Source organism: Amblyraja radiata, chromosome 18 (assembly GCF_010909765.2).
Source record: "Amblyraja radiata isolate CabotCenter1 chromosome 18, sAmbRad1.1.pri, whole genome shotgun sequence".
Classification (NCBI taxonomy): Eukaryota; Metazoa; Chordata; class Chondrichthyes; order Rajiformes; family Rajidae; genus Amblyraja; species Amblyraja radiata.
Genome location: NC_045973.1, coordinates 31882816 through 31896447, shown reverse-complemented (window position 1 = coordinate 31896447; position 13632 = coordinate 31882816). Strand labels below are relative to the sequence as shown.

The following is a 13632-nucleotide window of genomic DNA, read 5'->3' as shown; positions in this document are numbered from 1 at the left end:
TTTTTAAATTTTATTTTATTAGAAGTAAGTACAATCATATGGCACCAAAGTGCCTAATATATATTTTCATAATACATTTTATGTACAGCTTCTTATTTATTTTTTTGTTATAATAAAGAAAGATAAGAATAAGAAAAATAAATTAGATAGTAAAGGATAGAAAGACGTGAGATATATAGTGTGTGAAGAAAAAGAAAAAAGACGAATGAGTGAAGAAAGTTGAGGAAGTAAGGAGATCATTGAAAGAAAAGAAGTAAGGAGTTCATTGTTTATAATCTTGACCATCCCTCGTCCAGTCCTGAAACAGTTAGCTTTTACAATTGTGTTGCACCATATGATTCCAGAAAGACGACAAATGGAGACCAACTCGTTATGAATTGGCCTGATTTATCCATTAGGAGGAATCGCATTTCCTCAAGATGTGCGGTGTCCAACATGCTTGCAATCCACATTTTAAGCGTTGGTATTGATGTATTTTTCCAAAATTTAAGTATTAATTTTTTCGCTATTATTAAACCATAATTTTAAAATAAATTTTGAGATGTGTTCAATTTATTCCCATCTTCCATTACTCCAAATATAATCATTTCAGTATTAGGTTCCATTCTTATCTTAAATAATTTTGTAAATATTTCAAAAATATCACTCCAAAATCTATAAAGTTTTATGCAGGAAACAAAAGAGTGTTATAGTTGCATTTTGGGATAAACATTTATCACAGTTGGGGGGTATATTTGGATTAAATGTGTTCAATCTTGTTTTTGAATAATATAATCTATGTAAAATTTGAATTTGAATTAGATTATGTCTTGCATTAATCGAACATTTGTGAATATATATCAAGTACTTTTCCCATGTAACCTTCGTAATTTTTATCATTAGTTCCCGTTCCCACTCTTCTCTAAGTACCTCTGTCGATGGTAGGTCTATATTTAAAATACTATTATATAAATATGATATTAATTTTTGTGTCAGCTTTAATATTCATTGCTTCTTCCAATAATTCAGGAGTTATTTTTTGATATCCTTGTATGTATTTTTTCATGAAATCGCAAATCTGAAGATATTTAAAATATTGGTTGTTTTTCAATTTAAATTTTAATTGTAATTGTTGGAATGATAGTAGGTTTCCCATTTCGTACATATCCCCGATCCTTCTAATTCCGAGACCTTCCCATTGGTTATATGTTTTATCAATAAGAGATGGTTTAAATAAAGGGTTGTTCGCTATTGGCATTAACAATGATAAATTTCTTAATTTTAAAGATAATTTTATTTGTTTCCAAATTCTTATTGTACCATACATGCGGTTAGTGGCGGCGCCTAACGGCAGCGGCTCGACTACAGTTGTCTGTCTTTTTTTTTAGAATAAATGAGTTTGTTAATAATAATAATGGATGGGATTTATATAGCGCCTTTCTAATACTCAAGGCGCTTTACATCGCATTATTCATTCACTCCTCAGTCACACTCGGTGGTGGTAAGCTACTTCTGTAGCCACAGCTGCCCTGGGGCAGACTGACGGAAGCGTGGCTGCCATTCTGCGCCTACGGCCCCTCCGACCACCACCAATCATTCACACACAACTCCACAGATAACCAGTTTGGCTTTAAAGCTAAACATGGCACTGACTTATGCATATATGCCCGAAAGGAGATTGTAAGCAAATATAGAGGCAAAAACTCTTCAATCCTTATGTGCTGTATTGATGCTTCCAAAGCCTTTGACCGTGTTAATCACAGAAAGCTGTTTGGTAAAATGAGTCAAGGAGGGGTGCCTGAATACATTGTTAGAATTCTGGCCTACTGGTATGCCCACCAGACTATGCAAATAAAATGGGGCGATAGGGTTTCAGCCCCATTTGGGGTTAGCAATGGTGTTAGACAAGGGGGAATTTTGTCCCCAGTCCTTTTTAATCTATATATTGTTGATCTGTCTAAACAATTGAAAGCCTGTAACACTGGGTGCGTGATTGGTAATATTTTAGTGAACCATATTATGTATGCAGATGATCTTGTGGTCTTTAGCCCATCTAGCGCTGGTCTCCAGCAGCTCCTTACTATATGTTCCGTGTATGGTGTGGAACATGCCATTAAATATAATGCTAGTAAGAGTGCTGTTATGGTCTGTAGAACCAAAGAGGATAAATGCCTAAAATATCCTGTTTTTAAATTGTCTGACAACAATCTTAGTGTCTGTAATAAGATAAAATATCTAGGGCATATTATTACAGAACAAATGACAGATGATGAGGATATTTATAGGCAACGACGCATGCTGTATGTACAGGCAAATATCCTCTTGCGTAAATTAGGTGCGTGTGCAGATGTGGTGAACATGTCGCTATTTAGAGCATACTGCACACCCCTCTACACTGCGCACCTGTGGTCGAACTATTTAAAGACAAGTATGCAGAGACTAAAGGTGGCATATAACGATGCCATGAGAACACTGCTAAGGCAACCTAGATGGTGTAGTGCCAGTAATATGTTTGTGGCTGCAGGAGTCAGTACTTTAGAAGCTATCCTAAGACACCACATGTATAAATTCATTTGCAGGATAAATTACTAAAAATGTGCTTATTGTGGCCTTGACAAACATAAGGTCCACAGCTGTTTCTCCTTTGATTGTGGACCCAGCTCAGTCCAGAGATCTGTGGTTTCGGGCAGGTGCTGTTTGTGCTGCTGATCTTTGGCTTCTCCTGGCCTGTCTGCAGGAAAACAAGTAGAGGTGCTGTCGCCGAGGGAGGACGGACGGAGCCACGGCTCGAGAGACTCGAGAGACTAACAGAGACTAACAGAGGCAAAGAGGTTTGCCACGCACTGTAGATATAAAACAGAGGCAAAGAGGTTGGCAAAGAGGTTTGCCACGCACTGTAGATATAAAACAGAGGCAAAGAGGTTGGCAAAGAGGTTTGCCACGCACTGTAGATATAAAACAGAGGCAAAGAGGTTTGCCACGCACTGCAAGGGAGCAGTGGACCAGACAGGAAGAGCGGACGGAATTACCACTAGACAGCCAAACCAGTAGGTAATTTACGGCTGGGGTGAGTACTTTCCCATTTATAGGAGGTAGGATTATATAAATAAGGGGTGTATCAATACAGTAGGGGATTCTTAAATAGGACCAGTTAATTATTTATATAAGATGGGCGGTCAGGAGATGTGCCAATACTGCGAGATGTGGGAATTTGTCGACACCATTGATGTAGAAGATCCCTACAGCTGCAGTAAGTGTTTGAGGCTAGAGGAACTCCAGCTCCGCATTGATGAGCTGGAGACCCAACTTCATACGCTGCGGTACATCAGGGAGGGGGAGTATTACCTGGATGTTTTGTGCCAGGGGATGGTCACACCGACCAGTTTAACTAATTCAGTAGGCAGTGAGCAAGGAAAGGAAGGTGTGGCCATAAGCGAGGCAGGTAGGGGGAACCAGGAGGAGATGCGGCAGGAGCCACAGCCCTTGTCCCTGACGAGCATGACCGAGGCTCTTACTCAATGTAAGGACGGGATCAGGGGCTGTGGGAGGGATGAGCAACCTGGCTGCAGCACCGTGGATCAGGGGGCCATTCAAGAGGGGGGAGTTAGAAGAAATGCCGTAGTGATAGGGGATAGTATTATTCGGGGGGTAGATAAGGTTCTCTGCGGCCAGCAGAACATGTCCCGAAGGCTGTGTTGCCTACCCGGTGCTAGGGTTAAGGATATCTCTGCGATGCTGGAGAGAAATTTGCAGTGGGAGGGGGAGGATCCAGTGGTCGTGGTCCATGTGGGGACCAATGACATAGGAAGGACGAGGAAGGAGGATCTGCTGAAGGAGTTTGAGCAGTTAGGGAATAAATTAAAAAGCAGAACCTCGAGGGTACTGATCTCCGGATTGCTACCTGAGCCACGGGCCAAATCGGCGAGGGTACGTAAAATTAAAAAGCTGAATGCGTGGCTCAAAGACTGGTGTGGGAATAATGGGTTTGGTTTCTTGGGCCACTGGCACCAGTACTGGGACAGGGGGGATCTGTTCTGTAAGGTCGGACTTCACCTGAACGGTGCTGGGACTGGGGTCCTGGCAAATCATATAACTAGGGCAGTAGAGAGGTCTTTAAACTAAGTAGCGGGGGGGAGGTATCAAGGGGGGTAATAACGGCAGGGGTAGAGGAAATAGAGCAGGGTATCAGTGGGGAAGCGGAAAGTCAAAATGTGACAGGAGACATAATGGGTGAAGATAAAGCTCTAGATGTAAAAGGGGCAAAAACGGAAAGGAAGGGTAGTAAAAATCATCTGAAAGTGCTTTATCTAAATGCACGGAGTATTCGTAATAAGATAAATGAATTAACGGTGCAATTAAGTATAGTTATGATATCGTGGCCATTACGGAGACATGGCTGCAAGGGGATCAGGACTGGGAGTTAAATATAGAGGGGTACTCGACAATTAGGAAAGATAGACAGGAAAGAAAGGGAGGAGGGGTGGCCCTTTTAATAAGGGAGGGAATAACGGCAATAGAGAGGAAGGATATTGCGTTGAAGGATCAGGATAGTGAAACAGCTTGGGTACAGATAGAGAATAACAAGGGGAAAAAAACACTAGTGGGTGTAATTTATAGACCTCCAAATAGCTGTGACGCTGTTAGTCAGAACATAAATCTGCAAATAGTTGACGCATGTAAAAAGGGAACTGCTGTAATCATGGGGGACTTCAATTTTCATATTAATTGGGCAAACCAAACTGGGCAGGGTAGACTAGAGGAAGAATTTATAGAATGTATTAGAGACGGGTTCCTAGAACAGTATGTCACAGAACCGACAAGGGGGGAGGCAATCTTGGATCTGGTCCTGTGTAATGAAGCAGGATTAATTAAAAATGTCATAGTTAGGGACTCGTTGGGAACAAGTGACCACAATATGGTCGAATTCCATATTCAAATAGAAGGGGAGCAGGTTGAAACTCAGGCTAGGGTGCTTAGTCTAAATAAGGGGGATTATGAAGGTATGAGGACTGAGCTGATCAAAGTTGACTGGGATAGCAGACTCAAGAATAAGACGGTACATGAGCAGTGGTGTACGTTTAAGGGTCTACTGTATAACCTTCAAGAAAAATTTATTCCTATGAAGAAAAAAAGGGGTAAGGGTAAGAACAGTCAGCCATGGCTCAGTAAAACTATAAAGGATAGTATTCGGCTGAAGGCAAGGGCATATAAGGTAGCCAGAGATAGTGGGAGGGTAGAGGATTGGGAAGCATTTAAAGGTCAGCAAAAAATAACTAAGAGATTAATTAAGACGGGGAAAATAGACTATGAAAGGAATTTAGCAAACAACATAAAAACTAATAGTAAGAGTTTTTATAGCTATATAAAAAGAAAAAGGGTGGCTAAGGTGAACGTTGGTCCATTGGAGGGTGAGACTGGAGAGTTGTTGGTGGGGAACATGGAAATGGCAAAGGCATTAAACGAGTATTTTGTATCAGTCTTCACCATAGAAGACACAAAAAATATTCCAACGTTGGATAAACAGGGGGCGGTAGGAATGGAGGAGCTAAATACTATTAAGATCACCAAGGAGGTGGTATTAGGGAAATTAATGAGACTGAAGGAGGATAAATCCCCTGGGCCTGATGGATTACATCCAAGGGTCTTGAGGGAGATAGCGGTGGGGATTGTGGATGCATTGGTGATAATTTTCCAAAACTCCCTGGAGGCAGGAACGGTCCCAGTGGATTGGAAAATGGCCAATGTAACACCTATATTTAAAAAAGGAAGTAAACAGAAAGCGGGTAACTATAGACCGGTTAGTCTAACATCGGTGGTGGGTAAAATGTTAGAGACAATTATTAAAGAAACACTAACGGGGCACTTGGATAAACATGACTTCATCGGACAGAACCAGCATGGTTTTGTGAAGGGGAAGTCCTGTTTAACGAATTTGCTCGAATTCTTTGAGGAAGTAACAACCCGGGTGGATAAAGGGGAACCGGTGGATGTGGTATACTTGGACTTCCAAAAGGCTTTTGACAAGGTGCCACATAAGAGACTATTGCTAAAAATAAAAAATTATGGAATTGGGGGTAATATATTAGCATGGGTAGAGGATTGGCTAACAAATAGGAAGCAGAGAGTGGGGATAAATGGTTCATACTCGGGATGGCAACCGGTAACTAGCGGGGTTCCGCAAGGGTCGGTGCTGGGACCCCAGTTGTTCACAATTTATATAAATGATTTGGAGGAGGGAACCAAGTGTAATATATCAAAATTTGCGGACGATACAAAAATGGGAGGAAAAGTAGGGGATGAGGAGGATAGGAAGAGTCTGCAAAAGGATATAGATAAGCTAGGTGAGTGGGCAACAACTTGGCAGATGAAGTTTAATACTAATAAATGTGAAGTCATTCACTTTGGGGAAAAAAAATGATAGGGCAAGTTATTTTCTAAATGAGGAGGAGCTGCGTTGTAATGCAACGCAAAGGGATCTAGGGGTATTAGTACATGAATCACTAAAAGTTAGTATGCAGGTGCAGCAAGCAATCAGGAAGGCCAATGGAGTTTTGGCCTTTATTGCTAGGGGGATTGAGTATAAAAACACGGAGGTCTTGCTGCAGCTGTACACAGTATTAGTGAGACCACATTTGGAATACTGTGTACAGTTCTGGGGTCCATACTTAAGAAAGGATGTACTAGCCCTGGAGGCAGTGCAGCGAAGGTTTACAAGATTAATTCCTGCAATGAGGGGATTGACATATGAGGAAAGGTTAAGTAGGCTGGAACTCTACTCTTTGGAGTTTAGAAGAATGAGAGGCGATCTCATTGAAACATATAAGATCGTGAGGGGCCTTGATCGGGTGGATGCACCGAGGATGTTCCCAATGATCGGGGAAACTAGAACTAGGGGACATAGTTGCAGAATAAGGGGGGGCTCTTTTAAAACTGAGATGAGGAAGAACTTCTTCACCCAGAGGGTGGTTAATTTATGGAATTCACTGCCCCAGGGAGCAGTGGAAGCAGAAACTTTAAATATATTTAAGACTAAAATAGATGTTTTTTTAGCTGCCAAGGGGATAAGGGGCTACGGGGAGAGGGCAGGGATATGGACCTAGGTATGGTTAGTATAGTAAGACCTGAGTGATCTCCTGGACAAGTGTCGATCACCTAGATTGGGGTCGGAGAGGAATTTCCCGGATTTTTTTCCCGAATTGGACCTGGGTTTTTATCCGGTTTTTTGCCTCCCCCAGGAGATCACGAGGTTTTTGGGGTGGAGAGGGGTGATAGCGGTATAAAGGGGAGGGTAGTGTCTTGTGTTCTGTGTCTTGTGTCTACTGTTTGTGGGTAAGTGTGTCTGTTTAGTGTTCAGCCATGAGCGAATGGCGGTGCGGGCTCGACGGACCTGGTGGTCTACTCTCGCACCTACTTTCTATGTTTCTAAGGGTTAGCACTACACGCTACGAATCCCAGTTGTGGAGACACTGGTATCGTTGTCTCGTTGTAGGACATTGATCATCTTTTAATCTGGATTTTTAACTTAAGTATTGTGGGTTTTTGTTAAATATAAATTATGATGTTTTTATGTGATGTACCATGATTTTATATATATTTATGATATTTGATATGCAATGCATTTTTAATGTAATGTTGCCCCTTGTCTGGACCTTGAGTCTGTAATAAAGTTTATTATTATTATTATCCAGCCAATAAATTATATTCTTAATATGCACTGCCCAGTAATAAGACATAAAATTCGGGAGTGAGAGTCCCCCGACATCTTTTGGTTTACATAAGTGCAAAAATATCTAATATCCGACTTATTCAAGCTTGTTCAGATGTTGCCTTCCAGTTTGCAGTCTGTGTGTTGAATGTATTAACCACTCAATGTAGTCGCTATGCGTTCAATGGTGCTTTTATTTGTCACGTGCAATTGCACAATGAAATCCTTTTCTTGCATACAGTCCAGTAAAATAATGCCATACTTAAGCACGATCCCTGATTAGCAAAATGTACAGAAATAGTCTACTGAGCCCGCATGCAAGAGGCACCAGGTTTTGGCTGGCTTTAACATTCAGTCCAAGCTGTAGTTCTTTTGAGAGGTGCTTGATCCAGGCAAGCCCCAGATTGCAGCGGGCCTCTAGCCATCACCTTCCTTGGACATGACGTCCCTCTCCTCGCTCATCCACCATTATGCCCTTGGTCTCCTCCTGCAGCCGACCTTGAGGTTGTTGTAGACCAGGTCTCAAGAGAGATATACAGGTGCAGCGTGTAAAGCTGCTGCCTCGCCACACCAGAGACCAGTTCATTTGTGACCTCGGGCGCTATCTAGAGTTTGCATGTTCTCCCTGTAACAGTGTGGATTTCCTCCAGGTGCTCTGATTTTTCTCCCACGCCTCAAAGATATGTGGGTTTGTGGGTTAATTGGTCTCTATAAATTGCCCTTAGTGTGTAGGGAGTGGATGGAAAAGTGGTGTAACAGAACTAGTGTGAATGGGTAATCAATGTTGGTGTGGACTGCGTGGGCTGAAGGAACTGTTTCCACGCTGTATCTTTAAAACCAGAGCATCACATCAGATAACTGGTAATGTTAATTTTGTTTTACGTGATGTTCAACTATTGTAAATTTATAGCCTCCTCTATTATTTCAGATTTCCAGCAACTGCAGTGATTTGCAATACATGGTTCCCACTTGCCTTTTTCCCCTCTCTCCTTTGTTCTCATTCATTTCATTCAGACAAGTCATCTACGATGAACAAGCCTTCGCCATCCTCAGCACCACTGCCTTTTGTCTCATTCTTGGTCTCCAGTCTATCACAAACATTCCCTGTGCTCTTTCCACTGCTTTGCTTTATCTGTAATTTAAACTGTTTGATTAATAATTTTTCTTTGTTTGATGAAAGATCATCTACCTGAGATTATTTGTATATCCCCACAGATGCTGCATAATCTACTGAGTACTATTTTCTGGTACTATTTCAACACCTCAATTTTTTTCACCCCATTACTAAACATAATATAAGATTTACAGGACAATAAAATCACAATGTTTAATACAAAAATCCAGTTTAAACTGAGGTCCCATCTGCTCTCAGGTTGATGTCAAAGGTCATGCAGCACTAATTTGAAAGAGCCAAGGAGCTCTCCCTGGTTCACTGATTGATATATGAGAAACAGCTTATGTGGTCATTATTAAATGGTTCTGTGGGAGTTTGACGTGTGTGAATTGTCTTGAATTCTATATCACAGTGGTGATATACTCCCATCAGTTCCATAGCACTGAGTCATGAAAGTATGATTCTTCTTTTCACAAAATAATACATTTTGTGCCCTTTCCAGCATTTATGGCTTTACAAGAAATAAATAACCTGACTCAAGAATTGTGCTTATTTATTAGACTATTTATCTGTGCATAATAATATTGGTATGGCAAGCACAATTCTTGAGTCAGATCAGGTTATTTATTTCTTGTAAATACATAAATGCTGGAGTAACTCAGCAGGTCAGGCAGCATCCATGGAGAGCACATTATCCATGTCCTCCAGGTATACTGCCTGATCCGTTGAGTTACTCCAGCATTTGATGTCTTTCCACCCCTCTGTCTCTACGCTCACACATTTAAGAAACCCTTTCCCTTTAACTCCATCCTCCACTAGCCCATTCGACACCCCACCCCCCTTATTCAGTTTGTAACCCGGGTGGTTTTAAACTGAATAAGGGGGGTGGGGTGTCGAATGGGCTAGTGGAGGATGGAGTTAAAGGGAAAGGGTTTCTTAAATGTGTGAGCGTAGAGACAGAGGGGTGTAAAATGAGGGTAGAAGCAATAGGTAGCAAGGTGAAAAGTAAAAGTGGCAGGCCGGAAAATCCAGGGCAAAAATCAAAAAGGGCCACTTTTCAACAAAATTGTATAAGGGGTAAGAGTGTTGTAAAAACAAGCCTGAAGGCTTTGTGTCTCAATGCAAGGAGCATTCGTAATAAGGTGGATGAGTTGAATGTGCAGATAGCTATTAATGACTATGATATAGTTGGGATCACGGATACATGGCTCCAGGGTGACCAAGGCTGGGAGCTGAACATCCAGGGATATTCAATATTCAGGATAGAGAGAAAGGAAAAGGAGGTGGGGTAGCGTTGCTGATTAGAGAGGAGATTAACGCAATGGAAAGGAAGGACATTAGTTTGCAGGATGTGGAATCGGTATGGGTAGAGCTGCGAAACACTAAGGGGCAGAAAACGCTGGTGGGTGTTGTGTACAGGCCACCTAACAGTAGTAGTGAAGTTGGAGATGGTATCAAACCGGAAATTAGAAATGCGTGTGACAAAGGCAAAACCGTTATAATGGGTGACTTCAATCTACATATAGATTGGGTGAATCAAATTGGCAGGGGTGCTGAGGAAGAGGATTTTTTGGAATGTATGCGGGATAGTTATCTAAATCAACATGTAGAGGAACCAACGAGAGAGCAGGCTATTTTAGACTGGGTATTGAGTAATGAGGAAGGGTTAGTTAGCAGTCTTGTTGTACGTGCCCCCTTGGGCAAGAGTGACCATAATATGGTTGAGTTCTTCATTAGGATGGAGAGTGACATTGTTAATTCAGAAACAATGGTTCTGAACTTAAAGAAAGGTAACTTTGAGGGTATGAGACGTGAATTGGCCAAGATTGACTGGCAATTAATTCTAAAAGGGTTGACGGTGGATATGCAATGGAAGACATTTAAAGACTGCATGGATGAACTACAAAAATTGTTCATCCCAGTTTGGCAAAAGAATAAATCAGGGAAGGTAGTGCATCCGTGGATAACAAGGGAAATCAGGGATAGTATCAAAGCGAAGGATGATGCGTACAAATTAGCCAGAAAAGGCAGCATACCGGAGGACTGGGAGAAATTCAGAGACCAGCAGAGGAGGACAAAGGGCTTAATTAGGAAAGGAAAAATAGATTATGAAAGAAAACTGGCAGGGAACATAAAAACTGACTGCAAAGGTTTTTATAGATATGTGAAAAGAAAGAGATTAGTTAAAACAAATGTAGGTCCCTTGCAGTCAGAAACAGGTGAGTTGATCATGGGGAACAAGGATATGGCGGACCAATTGAATAACTACTTTGGTTCCGTCTTCACTAAGGAAGACATAAATAATCTGCCGGAAATAGCAGGGGACCGCGGGTCAAAGGAGTTGGAGGAATTGAGTGAAATCCAGGTTAGCCGGGAAGTGGTGTTGGGTAAATTGAATGGATTAAAGGCCGATAAATCCCCAGGGCCAGATAGGCTGCATCCCAGAGTACTTAAGGAAGTAGCTCCAGAAATAGTGGATGCATTAGTAATAATCTTTCAAAACTCTTTAGATTCTGGAGTAGTTCCTGAGGATTGGCGGGTAGCAAACGTAACCCCACTTTTTAAGAAGGGAGGGAGAGAGAAAACGGGGAATTACAGACCAGTTAGTCTAACATCGGTAGTGGGGAAACTGCTAGAGTCAGTTATTAAAGATGGGATAGCAGCACATTTGGAAAGTGGTGAAATCATTGGACAAAGTCAGCATGGATTTACAAAAGGTAAATCATGTCTGACGAATCTTATAGAATGTTTCGAGGATGTAACTAGTAGCGTGGATAGGGGAGAACCAGTGGATGTGGTGTATCTGGACTTCCAGAAGGCTTTCGACAAGGTCCCACATAAGAGATTAGTTTACAAACTTAAAGCACACGGCATTGGGGGTTCAGTATTGATGTGGATAGAGAACTGGCTGGCAAACAGGAAGCAAAGAGTAGGAGTAAACGGGTCCTTTTCACAATGGCAGGCAGTGACTAGTGGGGTACCGCAAGGCTCAGTGCTGGGACCCCAGCTATTTACAATATATATTAATGATCTGGATGAGGGAATTGAAGGCAATATCTCCAAGTTTGCGGATGACACTAAGCTGGGGGGCAGTGTTAGCTGTGAGGAGGATGCTAGGAGACTGCAAGGTGACTTGGATAGGCTGGGTGAGTGGGCAAATGTTTGGCAGATGCAGTATAATGTGGATAAATGTGAGGTTATCCATTTTGGTGGCAAAAACAGGAAAGCAGACTATTATCTAAATGGCGGCCGACTAGGAAAAGGGGAGATGCAGCGAGACCTGGGTGTCATGGTACACCAGTCATTGAAAGTGGGCATGCAGGTGCAGCAGGCAGTGAAGAAAGCGAATGGTATGTTAGCTTTCATAGCAAAAGGATTTGAGTATAGGAGCAGGGAGGTTCTACTGCAGTTGTACAGGGTCTTGGTGAGACCACACCTGGAGTATTGCGTACAGTTTTGGTCTCCAAATCTGAGGAAGGACATTATTGCCATAGAGGGAGTGCAGAGAAGGTTCACCAGACTGATTCCTGGGATGTCAGGACTGTCTTATGAAGAAAGACTGGATAGACTTGGTTTATACTCTCTAGAATTTAGGAGATTGAGAGGGGATCTTATAGAAACTTACAAAATTCTTAAGGGGTTGGACAGGCTAGATGCAGGAAGATTGCTCCCGATGTTGGGGAAGTCCAGGACAAGGGGTCACAGCTTAAGGATAAGGGGGAAATCCTTTAAAACCGAGATGAGAAGAACTTTTTTCACACAGAGAGTGGTGAATCTCTGGAACTCCCTGCCACAGAGGGTAGTCGAGGCCAGTTCATTGGCTATATTTAAGAGGGAGTTAGATGTGGCCCTTGTGGCTAAGGGGATCAGAGGGTATGGAGAGAAGGCAGGTACGGGATACTGAGTTGGATGATCAGCCATGATCATATTGAATGGCGGTGCAGGCTCGAAGGGCCGAATGGCCTACTCCTGCACCTAATTTCTATGTTTCTAAACAAGCTTCTGCAGTTATTTGTTTCTACTGCTTAGTTCTCGTTCCCAGATCGGGGAGAAAAGAAACATTGTTTTGATATTCAACCTTTTGCCATCCAATTTTATCCTGAAGATTTGATGACTGTTATGTTCAGACACCCCACCCCCCCACCCCTTCCCATAGTGCCACATTTCCCATACATGATGGCGTGTGCGGTTATTCTCCTTGTAATCTGCTTCTCGTGTCGCTGTGACTGCTCCTGCAGTGCAAGTCATTTGACTTCAGTCAGAAACAAGAAACTCAGTCAATACATATTCCAAGCATGCTGGCAACTTCCAGTGTTTGGCAAAATAAGATGAAGCAGTGTGGATCAGAATTCAAACTTGCAGGTCTAAATGGCCCACTTGCTCATTTGATAGATGTGGAGAAAACTCTACATTCTTACTTTTTAGTTGTGTTATTGATATGATAGAATCACAAGATTGTAAGCTGGCCCATGTTTGTTTTTCAGTATCCAGCTGCTGCTTCAAACACAGAGGCCAGAAGTTGAAGAAATGATTCGGGAAGTGGGAATAGGACAATCGGCAATTGAGCAACTGTCCATCTACTGCGTATCCTTGAAAAAGTAAGAAGCATTGTTTTGTATTCAAATAAGATATCAATCCAAAGGAGCACCAATAAAGGTATCTGATAAAATATATATTTTTTTTAATGGTCTGAAAGAAGGGTCCTGATCCAAAACGTCACCTGTCCATGTTCTCCAGAGATGCTGCCTGAGTTATTTCAGCACTCTGTATCTTTACGATGTGAACCAGCATCTGCAGTTCCTTGTTTCTACCAATAAAATCCTTTTATGATGAT

The 13632-nt window shown here is 42.0% G+C and overlaps 1 protein-coding gene across 2 annotated transcripts in view; it reads left to right on the top strand.

Moving 5' to 3' along the window:
- Positions 1 to 13632, top strand: part of LOC116983349 (TRAF interacting protein) — a 64243-nt gene that overhangs the window by 18853 nt on the left and 31758 nt on the right. For both annotated transcript variants that reach the window (XM_033037063.1, XM_033037062.1), the window contains exon 8: positions 13283 to 13396. In XM_033037063.1, the coding sequence (XP_032892954.1) occupies positions 13283 to 13396 (114 nt within the window). The remainder of the gene's footprint in view (positions 1 to 13282; positions 13397 to 13632) is intronic.